Below are 23,824 nucleotides of genomic sequence, written 5' to 3'. Positions count from 1 at the left end.
TGGCTGGAGTCAGTGTGAGATGCTGAGCACCCCTCAGGGGAGACGCTCCTCCAAGGAGACTGGGTAGGCTTTGGAATCAAATCCCACCACTTCCTCACCCTGTGCCCCAGTCAAGTCTCTGCCTGTCTGGTCTCTTTCCTCTCTTGAGCACTACAAGGGCTCATTCTGCCTCTCTGGGATGCTTGGAGGATCAGAGATGATGGTTTAAGTGGCTGGACATGGATGCTCGAGACAAGACCCTTCCTTTCTCCTTTCTTTGAGCAGTCAGGAGGCAGCTGGGGCTGCATCCCTGGCCCTGAGTAGGAGACCCCTGGGTGTCGAGCGTCAGGATAGAGGGCATTGGCCTCCTCTGCATCTCTGCTTACCTGAGTGGCTCTGACACCACGAAGCAGAAGCAGAACCTAAGTAGGCCCTGGCTCCCAGGCCAAAATTCCTTCTTTTTTGTCCTTTAACTCTGTTATCTGTGAGGTGTAATTGCAGCCCAAACTTGGGCTCCAGAGTCCCCAGAAGGAGCCCCACCTGAGTCCAGGAGCAGGTGGTGCTTCGAGGAGTGCAGTGGACACAAATTCTCTTTCTAGACCTCTCCTCTGCTGTCTGCAGGAAAAACCACCCGACCTCTGCAGGCCTCAGTTCCCTTCCTGTAAAATGGAGAGAACACTTTCCTCTTCCTGTCCCCCGGGAAGAGATGAAAGAGACGGAGCACTTTGGAAAAGAGCAGTCCTCTGCCGAGGTGACCAGGCATCGCTGTGATGAAGATGCTGGCAATTATCATCATCCTGTTTCTTGCCTACCTCCCTTTGCTGCCCTGCTGGGCCTGGGGAAACCCTAAGCTCACATTTAGCTTCTCAAACATTTATAAAAAACGAGTCCCACCCCCTGCTGCTGCCAGCACTGCGTGGAATGCTTTGTATTAAAAATTAAAAACCACTTGTCGAGTCCCTGAGAACGTTCAGATTACACAGGAAACAAACTGTCCCCCACGCCCCTCCCAACTCCCTCTTAGATCATCACTTATAATGCTTGCTGGCTGGGCTGGCCTTGACCTTGCTTCCGGCCGCCCAGTCAGGGCAGCCTAATGTAGATGAATGACACGCAGGAGATGCAGGGGCTGGGGGTTGCAGGCTAGAGGGGAGGCGCAGGTCCGGACACACGTGACATAGAGAAGGTGGCACAGAGAGGCGGGGCCAGAACACAGAGACTGAAATGAAGCAGCGGGGGTGGGATGGGGCGTGGGAGGGGCAAGGAGCAAAAAGGCCCAGTGAGATGAGGTGAGGGACCCTGCTCTTGGAGACACCCTTCTCCAGCGTCTCCAGGGAACGCCTGGGCACACTCCCCTGCCACTTTCTTTCCTCATGGACCCGAGCCTTGCACCTGCCCGACAGGCGGCCCCTATGTGTGTTTGGGTGTGCGCCTACTATGTCCTCTGGGGGAGAGGGCTCCCCTACCATCCCAAACTGGGACCCACAAGCTCTTATGCTACTTCAGCACTAACAAGAGGCCCTGCCCCACTGACTGGTGACCTCGTCCATTTGGGTTGGCAGCATTTCAAGTGTCTTTCTACCTGTTACAGAAAGTGTGCACTCGTGTGCTTACAACTCAGTCCCGCTCACTCACCCAACACCTATAGAGTTCCTACTCTGGCTAGACCCTTGGGGACGCAGTGGCAGTGTGGGTACTGGGCCAGGCCTGGACAGGGTTCTTCATGCCTGTTCAAGAAAAGACAACAAGATATGGATGTGCCCCTCCCCACCCAGATTTCCTGGGCCAAGGGACCGGTTCCAAGGGCCGGGGCCTCTGCTCATCCCCACCACCTCTCCCCCCAGTGAAAGCTCCTGTCCTGTTCTCCCCAACCTGGGTGGTGAGAGCCAGTGCCGTTGCTAGGCAAGGAGATATTGCACATATAGATCTTCCCGGACTTTAATTAAAAACATCTTTAGAAGTTGTCTCTGCAGAGGCCAGCGATTGATTCCTGGCTTGGGCCTGAGGGCTGCTGAGCCACACGCTCTCCAGCTGCAGACGGGACGATGGCAAGTTCCCAGCCTGCCACTGCCCTGTCCAAATGAGCCCCTAGGGGAGCACGCTGCCTCCTCTCTGCCCGCATCCTCCCAGGCACTGGATTCTGGCGTTAGACGGCGTGCTCTGGTCTCCCAATTCTATTTCCCTGTCCCCCCAAACCTCAGTCTCTTTAGCTGTAAAATGGGGGTGTCACCACTCAAGAGAGTCTCTGGGAGGAAGAAATGGGATGAAGGATAGGAACACGATTTTCCAGCCATGAGGTCCTGTGCAAGAAATGCTCGTGAATATTCCCGCAGAGAAAGCCCAGGGGGCCACGCCCGGGAACGCGTGCTCAGGTTACAGGCTCTGGGTCTGCTTCCTGTGGCAGCTCAGCCAAGCCACCGTCTCTCATTGCGTTTATTTCCTCATCGGCAAAATGAGGACAGTAAAACCTGCCCTGCTTATTTCTCGGGATTGTGAGGATAAAGGGAAATAGCTCTGTGAAAGCAGTGTTGGCTGATAGCTGTTATTTAGCGACTGTCCCAGGAAGCGCGGGTGTACTACCAAGCAGGCTCCTCTTGTCTGCCACAGATGCTGCGCACAGAGGAACGGAACCCGGCGGAAGCGGCTGCGGCCCTGCCCCACCCATTTCCATGGTTGATTGAGCCACAGCCCCCCCTGGCCCGGCAAGGCCCACTCTATGGTGTCTAGGCCACCACGTTCTCCCTCCTCGGCTTGCGGTAGACATCACTAGTCCATTGCAGCATTTTTTTCTGCTGAGCCTCAGCGAGATCTTAGACACCCCGACACTCCCCTCCAACCGCTACCAATAGTTCAGATCTGGCACAAGTGAGGAGAGTGACCCGCAGCCCTTTGAGGCCAGGCGCAGCGTCCTGCTCACCCGTGCATCCCCACATGCCTGGCAAAGCGCCACGTACATGGAAAGCTCAATACTTGTTCACTGAATGAAAAGTAGCTGCTTATTTCCCATGTCCTGCAGGGCTATCTATAAAGTAGGTGCTAACGTTTGCTGAGCTGGGTGGGCGGGGGCTCATCTCTGCATCCCTTCGGAGCCAAGCACGCTAGAGGACCTGCTTCTAACAGGTGCTGGCGCTCATAAACATTTGTGGGTTTAATTCAGTTACTGTTGCTTATGTCCCCTGCCGTGCCCAGAAGAAAGCAGGGGCTAATGAACGCACGCTGAGTTCAATGTCCCATCTCTGTGCCCTCTGTGCCGAGAACAGAGTCTTGTACGCAGCTGGCTCGCTAAGCAGGTGGAGGGTGGAGATGAGCTGGGTGACGTCCTATCAGGGAGCCCCCTGAGAACCCCCTCACTGTCCCCCAGTCAGGTGGTGACACCTCAGGGCTCATCCAGGTCAGCTCTTCTCCACCAAAACTCCGTCCCCTGTTGACGTCATCCAGCCCCAAGTGGTAAATCTCCCCTCTCTGCTGCTGGCTTCCAATGCCCTGCATCTAAGGCCCGGCTCTCTCAGGTCCGGCCTCATAAATCCATCTGTCCCCTTGACATCTCCACTTGGGTTTCCAGGAGACATCTCACTCGTAACGTGCCCAGGAACGAGTTCTGCAAACTCGCTCGGGCTGCAACAGTCTCCTTCGTGTGCAGCTGCTCAGGCCCCAACTTCAGATCGCCCACGTCTCCTCTGGCTCTCACTCCCGGTGTGCAAGCCCTCACCAGCCCTGCTGGCTCCACCATCAACGGGCACCCAGATGCCACCTCTCCTCGGCACCTGCCACCGTCCACCCTCGCCTCCCTGCTCCCACCCTCATCTCCTGGAGTCCATTTTCAACATGACAGCCAACAAGTCATTTTTCAAAAATACCAGTTGGTTCACATCCGTCCTCTGCTCCCCATCTCAGCGTACAACTGTGAACCTTTGCATGGCCACCAAGTCCTCTGAGGGCCGGCTTCTGGCACCTCCTTTGTCCCCTCACTCACTCACTCGTCTTCAGCCACATGGCCCTCCTTGTTCTCCCTCAAACATGACAAGCACGCTATGCCTCAGGACCTTTGCACCTGCCGTCCCCTCTGGCTGGAACAGTCCTCTTGCCGCACGTGTGGTCCCCCAACCAGCAGCACCAGCTTCCCCTGGGAATTTGCTAGAAACGCAAACAATCCTAACAGCCCAGATTTACTGAGTCAGAAGTCGAGGTGGGGGAGGAGCAGCAGTCTGTGTTTTAGCAAGTTCTCCCGCTTGAGAACCACTGCTTGGCACAGCTCGCTGGTTTCCCCCTTTGGGTCTTTGTCCATCCTCTTATACAGAGAGCCCTGAGGCCAGCGCTGTGGCCCAGTGGGTTAGGCCGCCACCTGAGATGCTGGCGTGCCCTGTACGCACCGCTCCGCTTCCGACCCCGCTCCCTGCTCCTGCGCCTGGGAGGGCGGCAGAGGATGGCCAGAGTGCTTGGCGTTCTGGGATCCTGGTTTCAGCCTGGCCCAGCCCCAGCCATTGTGGCCATTTGTGGGGTGAACCAGCAGATGGAAGTCCCCCCTCTCCACGCCCCCCCAACGTCTGCATCTCTCTCTATAACGCTGCCTTTTGATAAATAAATAGATGGAACAGGGCACCTCCCCCCAGTGCGTGGCAATCCCACAGCTGGGCTCATCACACGTGGTTTCTTCCCCGTCTCTCTCTGGTCTAGGATTCAGATCCCCTTGGAATAGCCGAGGCCGGAACCGCACCTAGCAGGTAGTGGGCACGCAGCGAGCACCTGTGGCCACAGCGCGCCCCCTCCAGGCTCACAAGGGAACTTGGGGCCCAGACAGGGGCAGGGGCTTGCCCAAGGCCACGTGGTGGGGGTGGGGCCTCCCGACCGTCCCGGGATTTGCTTGGCCGCGATAGGCCCAGCGTGGCAGCCGAGCCCCCCTCCTCCAGCGCGCGCTCCACGCGGCCCCCGGCTCACTTCCTCCGCTTTTAAGCTGGGAGGGCTTTAATTTGCGAGCGCCGCTGCCTTTCAAGTCCCGGGCTGCGTCTCTGCTCCCTCTGATCTCGGAGCTGCCCGACCCCAAGCCGCTTGTCGGCCCCGCCTCCGCAGCCAGATCAGGAGGCTCGGTAATTGTGACTGATTTTCAAAGCCACCCAGAGTCTCTGCCAGCACCCAGCGTCGCAGCCGCTGCCCCTTCAAAAAGTTGTTCGAATGAAATGCATTCATCTAATTCCTGCCTCCCCCCGCCCCCATCCTGGGTTTCCCAGCTGGTCCAAATTGAGTCCCCCTGCCTGGCGTCTTTCTCCGGGGTGGAATTTGGGAGTTGCTGGGCTGGGACCTCCCACTGGGGTCTGGCTCTGCCTCCTGCCCGGGGAGAGCCCCTGCCCTGGCCTCAGTTTCTCTTCTGTGAAGCAAGGACCCTTTCCACTGTTGCAGCCTGGGAGCCGCGCTCAGCGCCCGGCTCCATCCCTGACCTGCTACGGGACTGTGGGAGCCCCCAGCCTCAGCGCTCCCGTCTGTTCAGTGGGGATGCTCCCCGCTCCGCGCCCCCTCCCCCAGGAGTCCCCGGCCCCAGCCACTCTCCTCCACGCAACAGAGGAAGAGTTCACAACTGCACGTCTGCCCGGGCCACCTCCTCACTGTGCCTCGGCCAAGCCACAGCTCCCCTGGAGTCCTTCAGGGCCACATTCCCTTAGGACAAGTTCGAGGCGGGGGCGGGGCCCGCAGTGTGACCTCGCCAGAGCCCCAAGGCCCCCACCTGCACAGCTCATTTCTAAGTTCCTGCCGGGCTCTGAAATTTATCTCAGATGTATCTCTGTTGCCCCCACCTCCGCTGAACCCGCACGCCGGCTGGGTGTTCAGGGCCTCCGCTCGGCCGCCCAGTGTCCTGAGTGTGGCTGATTTCCCTCCATCCCCCAGAGGAACTCCTTCTACCTCAGAGACGGAAGTCCCACCCATTTCACTGCTCAGCTTCACATTCCAGCTGCCATCCTTGAATTTGCTTTCTGCACAGCCGACCGGTGAGCAAATGCCCCCAAGCCTACGTTTCAACACCGCCCCTGGTGCCCTCTCGTTCCAGCCCACCATCTGTGCTTCACGGGGCACGCGACCCCCTGACCATCAAGTCAGATCACGTCATTCTTCTCAACAAGGCCCTGGGCTCACTTCCCAGCCACCCCATCTCACAGGCAAAGACAGCCCTGGTTATGGTCTACAGGGCTGATGATCTGACCGCCTTGCTACCTTTGGGGGAGTTCAGCCCCAGGGCCTTTGCATGGATGGTTCCCTCTGCCTGGAATGCTCTTCTCCCAGGGCCCATACCCTCACTTTCTTCAGGTCTCTGCTTCAGTGTCTCCTCTGCAGAGGGGCCTTCGAGAACTAATATTCTACTTGGTCACTTGCTTATTGTCTGCCTTCCTTAGCCAGAATGGGCCCTGCAGGAGCGTAGGAAGTCTTGCCTGCCTTTTCACCACTGGGACCCCAGTGTCTGGCACACAGTAGGTATTCAACACATAGCTGTTAAATGCATGAACGCATGCACTCAGACAGGCACATAGCACAACACTCGCCTGCACAGGCCTTGAAGTGCCCCGGGCTGCCACGCATGTGCACAGCTGCACACACATGTGGAATGTGTGTGTTCCTCAGGCACACACGTGCACTGGCCTACACCCACATTCACGCCCTTGCTGTTCCCTGTTCTCCCGCCATCCCTCGCGTCTCCCATTCTCTCCAGTCTTCCTCTTCCTCTCCCACTCCTGGCTGCCTACACTTGTATATATCCACCTGCCAGGTTTGGCTCAACCTGGTGACGCTGGGGCTCACTGCACCCTGCCCCAAGAACCCAGGAATCCTCGGCGTCTGACACGGGTGAGGCCAGAGGGAGGGCTGGAGAGAGGCAGAGCCAAGCCTGTGGCCACAGGGAGTCAGTGACACAGCACGGGCTGAGACCTGGGGGCCCACGTGGGAAGGAGGAGGTGGAGTCAGCCAGCCTCCAGTCCCCGGGGTCCGAGTGCCGTGTGGACAGCAGGTTCCGAGTGTGGCTGTGTCTGAAGTCTTTGTGCTTTCTCTTCTGTGTGCACAGCAGCGGGTGAGCGCATGGCCACAGCTGGGCAGGTGCACCTGACCCTGCGCCTAGGGCTCGGCCAGCTCCGCGCCAGCCCATGGCCCAGGCGCCTGGGTCCTGGTGAACTGGGGCTCCCTCGTGGGCCGTGAAGCGAAGCTGCGTGGATATTGCTCAGGCGAGTGGGCGGGCAAGCCCGCAGCTGCACCCCGCGGCCGGGCCCCAGGCAGTAAGTCCTGGTCAAGGCTTTGGCCTGTCTGTGCCTGTGCAGGGTTCATGTGGCTGTGTCTGGCCATGAGGCTGCGCCCGTCCCCTGTGGCCGCTCCTGGGTGCGGGCGAGCCTGTGTGTAGCTGGGCACGCAGAAGCGACTGCTTCTACATGGTGGCTGTGGCCAAGGACCGCCCTGGGTCTGTGCGTAGCTGAGTCTCCATGAAGGGCTGTGCCTGGCTGTGAGGCACATCTGGATGTTGCCTGTGGAGGGGCCGTGTCCCCAAGCTGGGCTGTGTGTGTGACCGTGTCCCAGTGAGTCCACGTGCAGGTTCATATGTGGTGGGGGCTGTGTCCACGGCTGTGACTGGGGCCCGGCTCCGGCTTTGTCCAGGGGTGCAGCTGTTGTCTGTACCTGGCCACGCCTGACCCTAGTGGGCACCTGAGCTCACATGGCAACCCTGCCCCTCCCCCGAGGCTCGGCTCTGCCCCTCCCAGCAGTGGCATTCAGAAGCCAGCGTGCACCCCCCCGGAGGCTCACCCCCCCCCCCCAGGCCCGCGGCCCACCTGTGGGTGAGAGCTCAGCCACACTGCCAATGTAGGGGCCGTGCAGGAAGCGGGGCTCACTGTCGTTGATGTCCTGCACCTTGATAATGAACTCTGACTCGGGCTCCAGCAGGCGGTTGGTGGCGCGATCCCGGGCCTGGGCGCGAAGCGTGTAGAAGGTCTTTTGCTCACGGTCCAGCCGCTCCATGGCGTGGATGTCGCCCGTCAGCTCATCGATCAGGAAGATGGTGCCCGCGCCCTCGCCTGAGATGGTGTACTTGATGGCTCCGTCCCCCTCATCCGAGTCCGAGTGGATCTGCGGAGGCAGAGAGCAAGGTGGCGGCCGGCTGCAAAGGCGGCCCTCTCGGCCTCCTGCCTCCAGTCCCACCAGGACCCACTCCAGAGCCAGCCCTCCAGCAACAGCCCCACGTCTGCGAGCAGGCACTTGAGGCCCGGAAGCCACACTCGCCTCACTCTGGCCTGGGCCGTCTCCCCAGCCCTCTGCGGCTCTCCCTGCTCCAGCCCCACCCTTGTAATGTGCTTCCACTCTGCGCCAGGCTACCAGCCTCAGAGCCAGCACTGGGCACGCTCTCCCCTGCTTGCGACCCTTCCGTGGCTCCCCATTGCCACTGCAAAGGAGTCCAGAGCCACCGCTTCGTCTCTGCCTTTGGCCACCCAGAGCCCCCAGGCTCCTGCTCACAGGCTCCTGTCCTTATTTCTCAGCCCCTGAAGGCCCACGCCCCCTGCAAGGTGTGGCCAAATGCCACCTGCTCAGAAAGCTTTCAAGATGCCCCACCTCCCAGTCCCCCGCAAGATCTCTCAGTACACCAAGCCATCATCCTTATCGTGTTCGGCCTTGTAGGATCGCTGTAGCCGGCGCTTCCGAAACCTGAACGTGCATGCAAATCACCTGGGGGCTTGTTAAAGTGCAGCTTCTGCCTCGGCAGGCGGGGGCGAGGGGGAGTCTGAGCTCGCGCAGGTAACGAGCTCCCAGGGTGCTCGCGCGGGACCTCGCTGCGAGGTCCAGGTCCACCTCTCCCTTGGCTCCAACCCTCAAAGGCTCATGGGGGCACCTGACCCACCCTGGAAGATGGAGAGGCAGGCTCAGGACTTGGCATACGGAGGGGGCAGGGGTGAAGAGGCAGATTATAGAAGCACGTACTGGGTGCCATGCTAAGCACCTATGGGTGCCAGGCACACTCGTCTAGTGTGGACTATTTATTGACCTATTTTAAAATATTTATTTATTTATCTGAAAGGCAGAGTTACAGAGAGAGGGGGACACAGAGAGACTTTCCATCCGCTGGTTCACTCCCCAAATGGATGCAATAGCTAGGGCTGGGCCAGACCAAAAGCAGGAGCTAGGGGCTTCTTCTGGGTCTCCCACGTGGGTGCAGGGGCCCAAGCACTTGGGCATCTTCAGCTGCTTTCCCAGGCCACAGCAGGGAGCTGGATCGGAAGTGGAGCAGCCGGGACTTGAACCAGCACCCATATGGGAGGCTGGTGTCGCAGGTGGCAGCTTCACCTGCTTCGCCATAACACGGGCCCCAGGACTCTTTTTAAACACCCTATTACAGCAGACTTTGCTGTTCTCATTTTCCCCATCCCCCCCTTTTGTACTGGGATTGGAGGTGCGGGACTTTTCTCAGGGTCACAGCGATGCAGGAGCTGCCTGCGCAGCCTGCGCTCCGGCGCTGGAGCGGGGCCGTCCTCATCCTCTGGGGGCTCGAGGCGCCCCTGCTGGCACATGGCAGTCAGGACAGCGACTCCCTCCAGGAGGCGCTGAGGGGCTCGCCGAGCTGAGAGCCCTGGAGGCCGCCTGGTACCAGCAACATCCCCAACATTTAACAGGCAGCCGGCGGGGCCCTGCCCAGAGCGGTTCTGCAGCGGAGCCCCTGCCGGGCCAGGCACGGACCCTCCGGCTGCTGACTCCGAGGGGCCCCGAGGTGGGGTGCGGGAGAGGACTGTCCCCTGCAGGTGTGAAGGTTTCTCACCACTTCACAGCCCGCCCGGCTCCATCAGCTGAGATCAGCCCTGCCTGGGACACAGTAAGAGCCCAGTGCGTGGCAGCCGTGGCCGGCGTGTTGTTATATTATCACGAGGCATTAACTGTATAGAACCGGCATTTAATCTAGGCACCAGCAGGCTGCTTCCATTGCACTGAGCTCTCTGGGTGGAGGAACGAGCTCTTGCAAAGACAGACACCTGAGACCATAGCCGCCGATGCCCACATCTCCGAAGCAGCCGTGAGCAGAGGGAAGTGGACCCCCAGGAAGCCGGGGCCCTTGGGTGGGTTCCTGCTCCCTGCCTCTGTGGCAACGGGGAGCAAATGAGAGAGTCTCTAAAGCCCCTTTGGGGCCAGGGTGCTGTGAGGCTCCCAGCCTCCCGAGCCGGGGGGAGAGCAGGTGTGGACGCCGTGGTCAGGAAGGGATGGACACTCACCCCTGCCACGTCGGAGGAGCCGGGGTGTAAATTCTGCCGGGGGAACTTTGTGTCTGAAAGGTGGATTATAGAAGTGCCATTTGGAAGATTGAATGGCCCATAAACATTTTCATATTTCATTAGCCGATTAATGGGCATCTCTCTCTTTTTGGCGACTCTGCTGATTCTCAGCAGAAATTGCAGGGAGGGAAGGGAGGCGTCTGGTGGAACCTTCCCGGGTCCCCGTCCTGTTATAGATTGCCCCAATTAATGCCCGTCCTGGGCTCCAGCGAGAAGCCTCCTTCCTGTCCAGTTACTGTTAATAGATTTCTCATAAGTGGCTGCATTGTAAAAACCTCATAACTCAGTTTAATGCCCCCAATAAAATTATCTCAGGATGTCGGCCCTGAATCACTGGCCGCGCCGGGGATGGGGAGACCCGCCCGTCTCTCCTGTTTGCTGTGAACGCTTGGCCCAGGGAAGGTGAGCTGGGACAAGGTGGATCTGTCTCCCCATGGGGGTGGGGGCTGCACCCCCTCCCAGGCAGAGCCGCTGTGCGCTTGTGACATCGGCAAACATTTCTTCGCAGCGTGGAGCAGCAGACGCCACCTGGAGGGCTTGCTGCAACAGCTAAAGTTGTAGTAGCCTTTGCCACTGCCCTAGGAAGCGTCATCATTCCCATTTCTCAGATGAGAGAGCCGAGGCACAGAGGGAAGAAGGCATTTGCTCCGTCCCACAGCGAAGCAGCCACGCTTCTGACTCCACCGCTCACCAGTGTTGGTCACTCTACACACACACACACACACAACACACACACTCACACACACACACCGGCAACCAGAGCAAGCCCTCCCTGGGGCTGGTGTGGTGAGGATTAAGTGAGAGCAGGACCCAAGCAGCGTGGCCGTGGCTGTTTCTCTCCCTCTCTGTCTCCTGGGCTGGCATCAGGTCTCCCTGACATTTTTAAGTCAGACCTCGGTCAGGGCTCACTTATCAGCGAGGGGTGAGGCGCCGGGAGGAGGGAGTGGAACCGGCGGTGATGTCATCCGTGTTTTTCTGTGAAGTATGACACGGAGCTCACACTGGGCCCGGCGGCTGCTCTCCCAGGACTGCAGCGTCGCACAGGGCCGGTCGGCCTGGGAGAGAGCAAAGCCGCCGGTGTGGGCTGCCTGCCCGGCCAGCCCGGGCCCTGGCTCCGGCAGGCATGGAGAGGGGGCCTCTGGCTCTCAGAGTCTCAGCTGTGGGTGGAGGTAGAGGACGGTGCACTCCTTCACTAAGCACCTACCCCGGCGGACGAGCTTTGCGGGCTGTCTGCAGAAGTCACCTTGACCTTGGGAGGATGTGAACGTACCCCCACTTCCCAGGGCAGGCCACTGAGTCAGGCCCAGGTCAGCGTGGCCGCAGAGGGCGGGCGGTGCCTCTGCAGCTCTCAGCTTGCCGGGGGGGGGGGGGGGGGCAGTGGCCTCAGCCCCAGCCTTTGGCAGCAGGCTCGTGGCTTCCTCCCTCTGAGCTTCCATCGCATCCTCTGGAAAAGAGCGTGGGGGCTGTGTCGCTGGGAGCGGCCGGGTCGGCTTCAGCTCTGCCGCTGCCCGGTGCTTGCGTGGCCTCCGCGTGGGGTTGATTTGCTGCCCCACCGATCCTGAAGACTCGCAAGATAACGGACGGGAGCTCCTGGCACATGTAGGTGCTCAGTGTAGCTGGGTTCCCTCCCCTTTTCCCGTCCTGATCTTGGGAGGGGTTGTGGGGTCACAGTCCCCTCATCTCCTGGCACGAGAACCCCAGACTCAAATCCTGCCCCGCTGGAGCTCCAGGGGCCATCACGCATGCAATTCCTTCTTGTCTTTCAGACCCAGCTTGTTTCCTCCTCCAGGCAGCCCTCTCAGATGCCCTCCCATTGGGCTGCAGAGCTGTCACCTGACTCTGTCCCTGTGCCCCACACACAGGCCCTGTGTTCCACCCTCCCCTGAGTCCACAGGGCACGGCCTCCCGCACGTGCAGGTGCCCCAACACGGGGGAGTGGGAGAGCACGTGCGGGTGCCCCGACACGGGGGAGTGGGAGAGTCGGATGTGTGCGTGTGCGTGTGCGTGTGCAGGTGCAGGCACGTGAGTGCGAGGTTACACGGTGAACACACAGCCGCTCATCTCCATTTCCCCGGAGTCCAGCCTACCAAGTTAATAATGAAACACATGGCCGTCTTTGGAACTCCCCAACTGCCTCCTGGGATTTCTGGAGGCCCCAGTCACTGCGTCCGATCCAGGCACGCAGGGGCTCGTGTGCTACAGGTACGGGGACCATCACCTCACCATGACCTTGTGAATCAAGGTCATTTTCTCCCCATTGTATAGATTGGCAAACTGAGGTCCAGAGAGGGTCCACAGCTAACAAGAGACAGTCCCTAAGTCTGTCTCACACCACGGCCGGGGTTCTTTCCACTGCATCAAGTGAGGCCAACTTGGGAGAGGCAACCCCCTCCACCCCTTCCTGCCCCCCGCCCCCACCGCCGCCACACCCCAGCCCTTGATCATAAACAAGGAGAAAAACACGGGAGTGACGGCTTCTCATCCCAGGGGGCTAAAAAACGGGATTTACGAGGCCATTAATTACTTCCTCCTAATTAAATCAAAATCAAATGCGAGCAGAGGTACGTTTTCCTTATTAAAGACAATTAAACGGACAGCGCAGCTACGCAAATAAAACGAGTCCGAGATTTAAACGGAAAGCAAATCAAATAAAAAGCTTCCCCCAGAGCGTGAGGGGTCTGTTCACGCCTGTGCTACTCGTAAACCAGGAGTTCATCAATTTTCTTTAAATATTAGCAACTTAATTAAATCTGCTCTCCTCCCCACTTTAATCCTGCCGTATATCTAAAATAGATCTCACCGCCCACAGGAGTCGGTCCTAAGTGCTGACCCCATAATTCTATCTTTAAAAAAAAATTAAAAATCCTACAAAATCCACATCCAACTGACAGAAGCCTCGGGGGAAATTACAGTTCGGAAAAGGGATTAGTCAAAGTACCCAGATTTTATGGAGATGCTGGGAGGGTGCTTCGAGGGTGGGTGTTGTGCGAAGGGGAGGGGAGAGGGCGGGCCAGGGGATGCCAAGGGGGCAAGGCCGTGGAGGGAGCTGGGGGGAGGGTGGTGACTCGGCGACGGCGACAACCTCGCGGCCCAGCGGTTCCTGTGGGTGCAGACAGGAGCCTGGCGGTGAGTGATGGAGGAGGCGGTTGTAAAATAGGTTACCGTTGGGCGCCCGGGGTTCACTGGTGATGGTGCTGTTGCTAAGCTACCTTTGGAATCCGACAAGGACCGATGCTCTGAGCGGCTCCCTGGAGTGGGGGCGGCGGCGGTGGTGGGGAGCCAGGAAGCAGTGAATTAACTGGAACCGTGGAGAAGTCCTTTCTCCCCGAAGAGTGGGAGAGCGTGGTATGAATGTGCGTGTACGCACATGTGTGTGTGCATGCAGAGCCCTTGTGCACACGCGGGGCTCAGCTGCAGAGAGCACAGGTGGCTCTTGGGAGCCCACGCTCCTCTTCCTGGGGTGGTGAGGAACCCGGAGAGCAGGTTGAAGGCCTTTGGGTTTTGGGGCAGGGGGTTGCAGTATCCTCATATTGGGGCTGGGGAACCTTGCTCCTGCTGGGGCCATTGGGATACTTATGACATCATTCCTGGCCATACAAAATGGTCAGCTTAAAAACTAGCCTGCTATGGGTTTATTGAGTTCTGAGACCTGCCCAAGGTTGCCTTGGTGGGGCCAGACCAAAGGGTTTTGTGGGCCTCATACAGCCCGCTGGCGGATGTTCCCCACCCCCTGGAGAGGGTACGTGCAAAGTGACAGCTGTATCAGGCCAGATTTAAAACCATGAAAGCCGCTACCTGCCCCACAGGGGCTGGGAGCCGGCCGTAGCACTGGGTTCTCACCCTGCACTGATGGACTGAACGCTCGCTCACCACGGCCCTTCAGGGTGGGTCCCAGCAGGAGCCTCACAGACGGGGAAACTGAGGCATGGAGATGAAGATGACCGCGAGCAGCAGGGCCGGGGTTGGAGCCCAGGCAGCCCCCGGAGCACGCACAGCACCTCTGCATGAACGTGTGCGTCCGGCGAATGTTTGCAGAGGTGGGAATGGCTTCCTCCCTGCAGGGGGCTTCTGCAGAGGTGGCCTGGGGAGGCAGACAGCAGGGGCCCCGGGAGCAGGCGGCAGTGAGGCCCCAGGACAGCGGGGGCAATGCTGAGAGGTTGCAGCGGGGCGAGAAAGACCCTCCTCCCCGAGCCGGCACGGTGCTGGGTTCCCAGCAGACGCTGAATGTCGGACCGTGGCAGTGAGCGAAGAGCCACAGAGCGCGTGCCAAGAGACCAGGCTTCTTGGGTTGGTTCTGTGCTGCACGGCGTGGTCTCTGCCTCTGGGCCTCGGGCCCTTCTTGCAATGAATGGACTTAGCAGGGCCATCCAATCACCGACAGCCGATGCTTCAAGGAGACGGGTGCCGGGTTGGGCTCAGGCCACGGAGATGACTCAGGCCAAGGTGGGCACTGGGGAAAGCAGTGAGTCAGCACCGGTTTTTCTCATCTTTTCAGGACACGGGTGGCTGGGGGGCCTTCTCCAGAGCCCCCGCTGCTGGGCAGACAAGGGGGCTGAGGGGCCTGGGGGAACCTCCCGCTCCGACATTGATCAGAGCCCACGGGTCGGAGCCCTTCCTGTCTCCCTGGGTCTTCCTGGATCAAAGCCTTTCCCAGCCTGGAGTCCTTGGAGAGGTCTGAAGAATCAGGCTGGGTTCTTCCTTTGGGCCTAAAAACGCCAACTCGGTGGAGCTGGCATTGTGGTGCAGCAGGTAAAGCCGCTGCCTGTAGTGCTGGCATCCCATAATGGCAATGCTTCGAGTCCCAGCTGCTCAACTTCTGACCCAGCTCCCTGCTTATGGCCTGGGAAAGCAGTAGAAGATGGCCCAAGTCCTTGGGCCCTGCACCCACGTGGGAGACCTGGAAGAAGCTCCTGGCTCCTGGCTTTACCCTGGTACAGCTCTGGCCATTGGGTTCATTTGGGGAGTGAACCAGCGGATGGAAGATCTCTCTCTCTTTCTCTCTCTCTCTGTAACTCTGCCTTTCAAATAAACATATAAATCTTAAAAAAAGAAATAGCCGACCAACTTGCACAGGCTCCCGTTGTCAGACCCATTGCCCCGCCCATTCTGTGACTTTGCCCCTTCTAACCTTGGCTTCCTCGCTTACAAAGGCAGCGATCATTTCCACCTCGCCAGGTAAGGGTTAAGTGCTGGACATGGGAATAACAAAAACATCGGAGAACAAACCAGCCGGGGCTGCCACTTCCCACGCTGTTTTCTTCTTTGGTCCTCGGCAGCCTTAGGAAGCGGGCGCCTTGAGCCCTGTATTTTTTCTCTGAGGGTGCATGACTGGTCCCGGGGCCCATGGGGAATGGGTTGCTGAACCGGGCCTCACCCTCAGGAGTGGCTGTCTCCAAGGCCCGGGTCCTGCCTGCTTCACTGGTAGCCACTGCCTGTGCCTGGCCGTGTGTAGCCCCACACCCCATGCCACGGCCCTGCCACCGCACAGCCCTGCCATGAGTCAGCGGTCCCCGGCTCTGCCGCGTGGGTGCTGGCTGCTCTGACCAAGACCTTGAACCTGTCTGAGCTCCACCAGCCAAGTCCTCACTGTGCTCAGCGGTGGCTGCCAGCTCCAGCCACCAGCATGGCGGGGGGAGCACTGCTGAGGACGGGGGCCCACTGTCTCCAGACCAGAGAAAATCCAGGTTTCCTGCAAGGCAGACCCAAAGGCGGACATCTAGACTTCTCTCTTTGTCTAGGATCCTGATCCCTGAGACTCAAAACCGCTCTGCCTTCCAATTCGTAGACTCATTTAAGCACACAGGAAGCCCTGGAGTTGGTCTCCCGACCACACGTCTCAGCAACAGTCAGAGAACTGTCTCTGGGGACAACCCCACTGCCATGCCCTACAGTACCCTCCACTCCTACACCTCAACGGCTGACACATCTCCCAGTAACCAGCCTCCTTCAGGCTTCCACAAACTCTTACTCGTATGTCAAAGCCCAGTTCAGGTGTCTCCTCCTCCGTGAAGCCAGCCAAGAGACACGGTTGAATGAACGCCTACTCAGTGCCACTTGTGGGGCTTCTGATGCCCTAGTGGGTCTCCACCAACTCTGGGGAAGCCCCAGACAGCAGAAGCCAGGTCTTGCACAACTGCTTCTCCGAACTCACACGAGCGGCCCAGGGACGGGGCAGAGTGCGGTAGTCCATTTCAGCTCCTCCCACGGCCAGGCAGCCCTCTCCAGCAGGGTTGGCCGGCGTTTGCTCAGAGGGACTGAGTGGGCAGCTCTCGTCCGTTCTGCTCCAAGCACTGGGGAGTTCCCGGTGTGCACAGGCCCGGGCGGATGGGGAGACGCACACTGACTGCACAATCATACACAGGCATGGTTGAAGTGCTACGCAGGGGGCCGGCGCCGTGGCGATCAGGTAAAGCCGGTGCAAGTCCCGGCTGCTGCACTCCTAATCCAGCTCTCTGCTGTGGCCTGGGAAGGCAGTGGAGGATGGCCCAGGTGCTTGGACCCCTGCACCCATGTGGGAGACCCGGAGGAAGCTCCTGGCTCCTGGCTTTGGATCGGCCAAATGGGGAGTGAACCAGCAGATGTAAGACTGACTCTCTCTCTCTCTCTTTGCCTCTCCGCTCTGTGTGTAACTCTGGCCTTCCAATAAATGAATAAATAAATCTTTTTTTTTTTTAAATAAAGTGCTATAAAGGAAAGGTACAGGGGCCTCAGGCCTCAGCAGGCACCCAGTGAGGACATCTGGCCGGCCTGGCGTGGCGGGAGGCTGCGGGCCCCCGGAACGATTTCAGTAGGACTTTTTGGGGCATCAAACTCCCAGTCTGGAGGGGGAGCCGATCTCCGCACCTCCGCAGGCGATGGGAAGCGCCGTGGGCCTGAGGCCGGGTGGCAGGGAAGGCGTTGGCCAGGGAATGTGTGCAGAAGCGACCAGATCCATGAGCGCGTTTCTGAATCCCGCGGGCATCTCCCCATGCGATGTGCTGGGTTTACCCATCAGCCTCTCTGAGCTGCCAAGGGGAGCGGACGAGAGACAGGAGTGGGGGGTGTGGGGGCGGGGCTCCCGACCAGCCAGGGAACAGCAGGCAGGAGGCGCCCAGGACCCAATTTAGACGGCAGGGGCGTGGCGGCGGGGGCTTCCGCTGCAGCGCCCGTGCGTGTCCCCGGGGGCCCTGCTTTACCTTGCCCACGTACAGGGGCTCCGTGCCCGTGTACTCCTCCACCACGAAGAACTGGTTCCACACCCAGCCGCGCTTCACGCGGCCCGCGCCCAGCGCGCCGTCCTGCCGAGCCCCGGGCGCCGACGGCGCGGGCGTGCCCGCCGCCCACGGGCGTCCCAGCAGCGGCGGCGGCGGCGGCAGCAGCAACAGCAGCAGCAGCAGCGCGGGCGACAGAGCGGCTCCCGCCAGGACTCTCCTGCCGTCGGGCCGCGGCCTCATGCTTGCCCTGCGCGGGCCCGGGCCCAGGAGCTTGGACGGGAGGCACCAGGGCGCCGCCGCTCGGTCGCACGGCAGAGCGGCGCCGCGTCACATGGTGGCCAAGTCTGCAGCCTTGCACACCGTCCCACGGCGGGGGCGCCCGGCTGGAGGGGGCGGGGGCGCGGCCACGCCCGGGGCATGGACAACCCCGGGGGTCCTCGCCCGCGCCCCCCTCGCCACTCCGCGGCCGGATCACCAGGCGGCCCCTCGGCGGCTCGGACGGTTCCGGTGCGCCATGGTCCCTGCGCAGAGCGGGTGCGGGCCGGCTGGTCGTGCGCGCCTGCTTGCAGAACTAGGGCCCGTGCTGATCCATCTGAGGCCTGCAAGAGAAGCGAGAGAACATGGAGGGGGCGCTCTGTTGAGGGTGGGCGAGAAGGGCCCGCGTCTCACCCTATGGGTACCTCTCAGACGCGTCCTGTGGGCGTGGCGCCGTGCGTCGCGGTGTACGTGACCCTGGTGTGCCGGGACTTCTTGGAGTCCATGGTCTGGCAGGTTGTCCCCTACCCCCCACCCTCGACTCCCACCCTCCTCCACCCTTCCTGCCCCTCTCACGGGCCCCTCCCTCCCCAGGGGTCCAACCCCGAACCCCAGGCACACGGGCAGGGGCGGGCACAGTTGCCTCAGCTCCCAGGACCACCCTCTCTTCATGTTTCCAGAAAGGGCCTCCCAGAGCCTGCGGCCACTCCTGCTCTCCCCTGGCAGCACCGGGAGCACCCGAGTGCCCTGTGGCGCTGGGCAGGGGCGCAGCCACTCTGAGCTTGCAGCTTCCCCGAGTCCGGAGACCCTCTCCTCCCCCCCGGGCCAGCACAGCGCTGCAGATCAATCCATCTCTCCCTCCCGCATCAGATCCTGCTTTCAGCAAAAAGGGATCTGAGGGACTAACGCCTACTCAAGCCATGATGATGACTAATGGCTTAATGTGGGTGTTTACAGGGGACAGGCCCGCTGCTGTAATGGAGGAACTTCGGGCACAGGCGGAGTGAGTGGAGGTGAGGGGCCTCCCCCACCCCCTCCACGCTCAGCTCAGCCCCTTCCTAAAACTCAGCTCCACCCAGCTTCAGCTCCGTGCCAGGCTTGGCCTGGATGCCGGGCACGAGGGTGGATAAGTTCACAGTTCAGCCGGGAGGGAGACGAGCCGGCCCCCAGGAACAACCGAAACCCCTGTGGGGCCATGAATGTGTGTGGACACTGGGGACCTGCGGGACTCGGGAAAGGGAGTGGGTGCAGGTGTTTGTGGGGGGGGATGGGGGAGAGAATCGGGGCTGCTTCTGGGAGGAGGAGCATCGGAGCCCCCCTGGGGCGAGGCGGGCAGGTGCATGTGGGCTGCGGGTGGTCTGGCTGGTTTGGGGAGTTGGTGGGGGGGAGCTGGAAGTGTGTGACTGGGCAGGGGTGTGAGGGACACTGGCCTGGTCCTAGCTGGGTCTTCCTGGAGACAAAGGGAGTGGCCGGGTCTCTGGGGAAGAAGGCCACCCCTTCAACCTGGCACCTCCATGGGCACCTCTCATGCCGTTAGAGATGTGAGTGACAGGCTGAAGGGTGGTGTTTTATGCCCATTTTGCAAATACCTAGCAGCCCAGGACTTGTCCCCAGTATTGGCTCCAGAGAGTCTTTTACATTTTTAAAAGATGTGTTTATTTTCATTATACTTGAAACAGAGAGAGAGAGAGAGAGAGAGAGAGAGAGAGAGAGAGAATCAATCCTCTGTTTCACTTCCTAAATGCTCACAAGAACCAGGGCTGAGCCTGGCTGAAGCCAGGAGCCTGGAACTGAATCCAGGTCTCCCCTGGGGGTGCCAGGGACCCACGTCCTTGTGCATCCCGTGCGGTAGCAGGGAGCTGGGATAGGAGTGAAGCTGGGACTGGAACCCAAGGCACTCGTGTGAGACGTTTGCCGCGAGCCCCGCCTAAACCACCGCGCCGACAGCCGCCCCAGGAATTCTTTATGGAAGGGGTTTCAGGGTGAGGAATCCTGGCTGGAAAAGGGGGTGGTCATGAGGGGTGGGCTGCATTTCTGGGGTGCCGGAATGGGAGATGCCAACCACATGGAGGGAAGAGTGGAGGCGAAGAGTCCTCGGGAACCTGAGCTCAGCCGCGTCCAGGGACCTGTGGCCCTGCGCTCGCACCCTGGCCCTGTGGCTGAGCCTGGTCACTCAGGTGGGCCCCGCCCGGTCAGCCACGCGCGGCTCTCCCTGAGCTGCGCCCGTGCCCCTGGGGACCCGGCTTTGATGGCTCCCATTACAGCCTGGCTGGTCGTAATGAGGCTGGAGTTATGGGCGAGGGGGAAGCGCCGCGCCACAGCCTTCATTTCCTGGAGCTTATGACTTCCCTGTGCACACGGCCGTGGGAACGGCTCCCCGGGCTCCGCCAGGCAGCGCCAGGGCGCGTCCCAGCCCTGCAGGAAGGCCGGGGGAGGGGTGCATCGGAGGAGGCTCAGGCTCTGCAGGGGGGCACTGGGAGCGCCCCCAAGGTTTGCGGCACTCCGTTTTGTTCTGCCTCCTCCTCTCTCGTCTCCCTTTCCTTTAGTTCTTTGTTTATAGCAGCTTTTACGAGAGGAGGGAACTGACCGCAATTCAGTCATTCATTCATTCATCAAACACTCGTGCCTACTACAAGCAGGAAGGGAATGCATTTCATTCATTCCTTCCATACACTTGGAAAATCATTTCTCCGTGTAAGCCTGCAGAATGCCGTCAGATGCTCAGCTATACATCAGGCGGGAGGCGGATCTCTGCTGATTCTTCATTTACGCTTTGCACGCGACTTCCCAGCCCCTGCCCAGACGCCAGCTCCTGTGTGGACATAGCCATCAGCAGAATCGAACCCTGGGCCCCAAGGATCCCACCTTGTGGTTAAGAAGACTGGTCGGCTGGCGCCACAGCTCAATAGGCTAATCCTCTGCCTAGCGGGGCCGGCACACCAGGTTCTAGTCCCGGTCGGGGTGCCAGATTCTGTCCCGGTTGCCCCTCTTCCAGGCCAGCTCTCTGCTGTGGCCCGGGAGTGCAGTGGAGGATGGCCCAAGCACCCCATGGGAGACCAGGAGAAGCACCTGGCTCCTGCCTTCACATCAGCGCGGTGCGCTGGCCGCAGCGTGCCGGCCGCGGCGGCCATTGGAGGGTGAACCAACAGCAAAAAGGAAGACCTTTCTCTCTGTCTCTCTCTCTCACTGTCCACTCTGCCTGTCAAAAAAAAAGAAGAAGAAGACTGGTAATAAACGAATGAACCCACAAGTCATGTGTTCAGGAAACTGAAGCCGGACAGAGCGTGGGAGGGGGTGACAGAAGCGATGGAGTTTTATTATGGACAGGATATCCAGGCGGGCCTCTCAGGGGAGGTGACATGTGGCTAGGCTGGAGGGATGAGGAGCAGGCATCAAATACAGCACGTGCAAAGGCCCAGAGGCTGGGACAGGCTGCGGGGACTCTCAGAGCTGAAGTACAGGAGGAGGGGTTGGGAGGTGTGGAATTTGGGGTGCTGAAGGGAGAAGCCCCCCCTTGGAGGAAGGGCTGCCCAGGGTGAAGGGCTGGTGTCATAGCCCCACTTTACAGAGGGGAAGGTAGAGCCCAAGGATGTTGCCCAGAGCCACTCTGCAGAGTGGGAAAGGGGGTCCCTGCGAGTGGACACAGCCTGGTTTGGGGGCACCTGTGCAAGGGCGGCTCCCTCCCCCACCCCAGCACGAGGCTTCCTATCCCAGCGGCCTGGCTCTCCCTTGGGCGCCTTGGCCAGCTGCCCTGGCCGCATGCCAGCTGCTCACCGCTCTGCACAGCCCTGCCAGGGCTGCCACGGATGCTTGGCCTCTTCTCCCCGTCGCCTGTTTTGTCCTGTTCCAGCTGCTTTGCCCGGGGGGAGGTCAACTTCGGGCCCCAGTTGCTGGCATTGAGCGTGTGTCTGAGGAAGTGGCCGGGCAGCCCCCGCGCTGTGTCGCACCCTCCTAGGACTCCCGGGACACACAGGCCATGGTGGCGGCCTTCCGTGGGCTGCAGGTCTCAGCCTAGTGCACAGAGCTGCTTAATCCCAAATGAGATTAAGAACCGAGCCCTGGCCTGGTTCAGTTTGTGCTGGCCTCTCCTGCCCGCTCCCCAGCCCCACCTCCTGGAAGCCGCCTGCTGTCCCCCGGGGCCTGCGTCCATGCGTGTGGTTCGTGTGTGCGTGCGGTCACATGTGTCAGCGGGGAGTGGGTATCCGGTGCACGCTCATTACGGCACACATAGGTGGGTTCAAGGCAGAGCACAAAGAGGCAGTCTTGTCGCTTGCAGGGCGGTGGCTCAGCGAACAAACACCATGACACCATGGCTGCAGCGCTGCGCCACGGGCCAGGCCCTCTGCATTCAACTCCGATTGGCACCGAGGTGGAGCGGAGGGTTTACGCGGGGATCGGGTGGGTGATGGGGCCGGCGTGGTTCTCCAGGACCGGACCTGCCGCCGGGGAGCCAGTGCCTCTGGGGCGCCCGCTGGTCCTTGCACCTGCTGCCATGCTATGACACCCTCGCCATATGCTACCACCGTGCCCTTGAACTTCCCAGCCTCTGGAACCCTGAGCCCACACAGATTCTTTCCTTTGTACAGTTCCCAGTCTCAGCTGTTTCTGTTGTAGCAACAGAAAACGGACGGAGGAGGGGTCAGAGCATGGTGGGTGCTATGCAGAGACACAGAGAAGCAAGGGGCCTGGGAAGCTCTGGGTGGAGGGATTTGCTCTCTATGTATCTATCCGTCTATCATCATCATTATAAATAACACTTTAAACAGGGTGGTCAGGGAAGACCTTACCATTAAGGTGACTCTGGCACAGAGATCTGCAGTGGGAGAGGGGAGGAGGGAGCTGCACATGACGCTGGGGAGGAGTGTACCAGGCTGAAGGGACAGCAAGTGCAAAGGCCCTGAGGCCAGTGCACACTCATTTGTTCTGCAGCAGGAACATCAGGGATCCCAGTTTTGCTGGAGTGGAGCGAGAGCCAGCAAAGCAGGAGGTGAGGTCCGAGTGGCACGGCGGTGGCGCTGCGAGCTGGCAGCGTCTCTTTGGGGTTTTTACTGGGCGTGAGAGGAGGCCCTAGGAGGAGCTGAGCAGAGGAGTGGCATGATGCAATGTATGTTCAAAAGTCCACCCTGTCTGGCTCTGGTGTTAAACTGGCTGGAACTGGGCTGGGAGGGGTCAGCTCAATGATCAAGTCACTATAGGTGGCGCGGGCCGAGAGGGGAGCAGGGCAGGTGCTGAGAAGTGAGACCGAGTCACAGGACATGTCGTCGGGTCAGATCCAGGGTGTGGGAGAGGCGGGGTTCAGCCTCCGCGGCGGGAGCCGTGCGGCCAAGGACTGTGGTGGGCAGGGCACACGTGGGGAGATCGGGGTCCCCTGCGATGCGCCGTGGTCACTCAGCACGCCCGTCGGGCACCATGTGGAGACAGAGCAGGCCCAGGGGCTCAGGGGTGAGGCCCGGCTGTGGCCACAGCTGCGGGAATCTGAATGGTTGCCAAGTTAAGGCTGCATGGGGTCACCAAGGAGGGCGCGCAGGTGGAGCAGGGGAGGCCGCGGACAGCGCCCGCCCGTCTGTGGCAGCACCGAGAGTCCCTGCCGTGCCCTGGGGCGCGCAGAGCAGGAGGGGCAGTGGGGGAAGGGCTCTGTGAGTGGGTGCGGCACAGAGGAGCCCGTGGCTGCGAAAGGGGGGTTTGAGAGGCCCTGGGATGGGATTCGCCCTTGGCCACTGGAATGCGGGGCGGTCCTGGGCGGGGCTGGCCTTTGGGGGAGCTCGGGGAGCAGCCGGTCCCAGCAGTGCTGAAGCACTTCCCTGCCGACTGCCGACGGGGACGGCTGATGACCAGGTAGACTCATTCATTCATTCATTCATTCACTCATTCTTCCGCAAGCCCTTACAGAATGGTCCCTAACGGGCAGACGGAGCGTTAGGGACCCGGGGACGATGGAGCCCTCCCCTTCGTTCAGCAAGGCCAGGGCCACTCCTCTGCACCGACCCCCTGAGCACTCATGAACTGGCGCACGCCCAGCCCTGTGAACTACACCACGTGATCACAATGAGTGGATCAGCGTTTAAAACAAGCAACAGCAACCACAGTAAAGCACGGATAATACACCAGGAACCCACACGC

The 23,824-nt window shown here is 60.4% G+C and overlaps 1 protein-coding gene across 2 annotated transcripts in view; it reads right to left on the bottom strand.

Annotated features, from left to right (window-relative positions):
• The window catches only part of CDH22 (cadherin 22), a 64,924-nt gene extending 47,100 nt beyond the window's left edge, over positions 1-17,824 (bottom strand). For both annotated transcript variants that reach the window (XM_051844977.3, XM_089307089.1), the window contains exons 1-2: positions 17,432-17,824; positions 7,776-8,070 (exon numbers count right to left, since the gene is read on the bottom strand). In XM_051844977.3, the coding sequence (XP_051700937.1) occupies positions 7,776-8,070; positions 17,432-17,689 (553 nt within the window). In that variant the 5' untranslated portion in view covers positions 17,690-17,824. The remainder of the gene's footprint in view (positions 1-7,775; positions 8,071-17,431) is intronic.
• Positions 17,825-23,824: the final 6,000 nt, after the last annotated feature.

The sequence above is a fragment of the Oryctolagus cuniculus genome, chromosome 11, assembly GCF_051225735.1.
Source record: "Oryctolagus cuniculus isolate XC-2025 breed Fujian yellow rabbit chromosome 11, ASM5122573v1, whole genome shotgun sequence".
Taxonomy (NCBI): domain Eukaryota; kingdom Metazoa; phylum Chordata; class Mammalia; order Lagomorpha; family Leporidae; genus Oryctolagus; species Oryctolagus cuniculus.
Note: the sequence above shows the minus strand (reverse complement) of the source record. Positions and strands in the feature narration are given on the sequence as shown.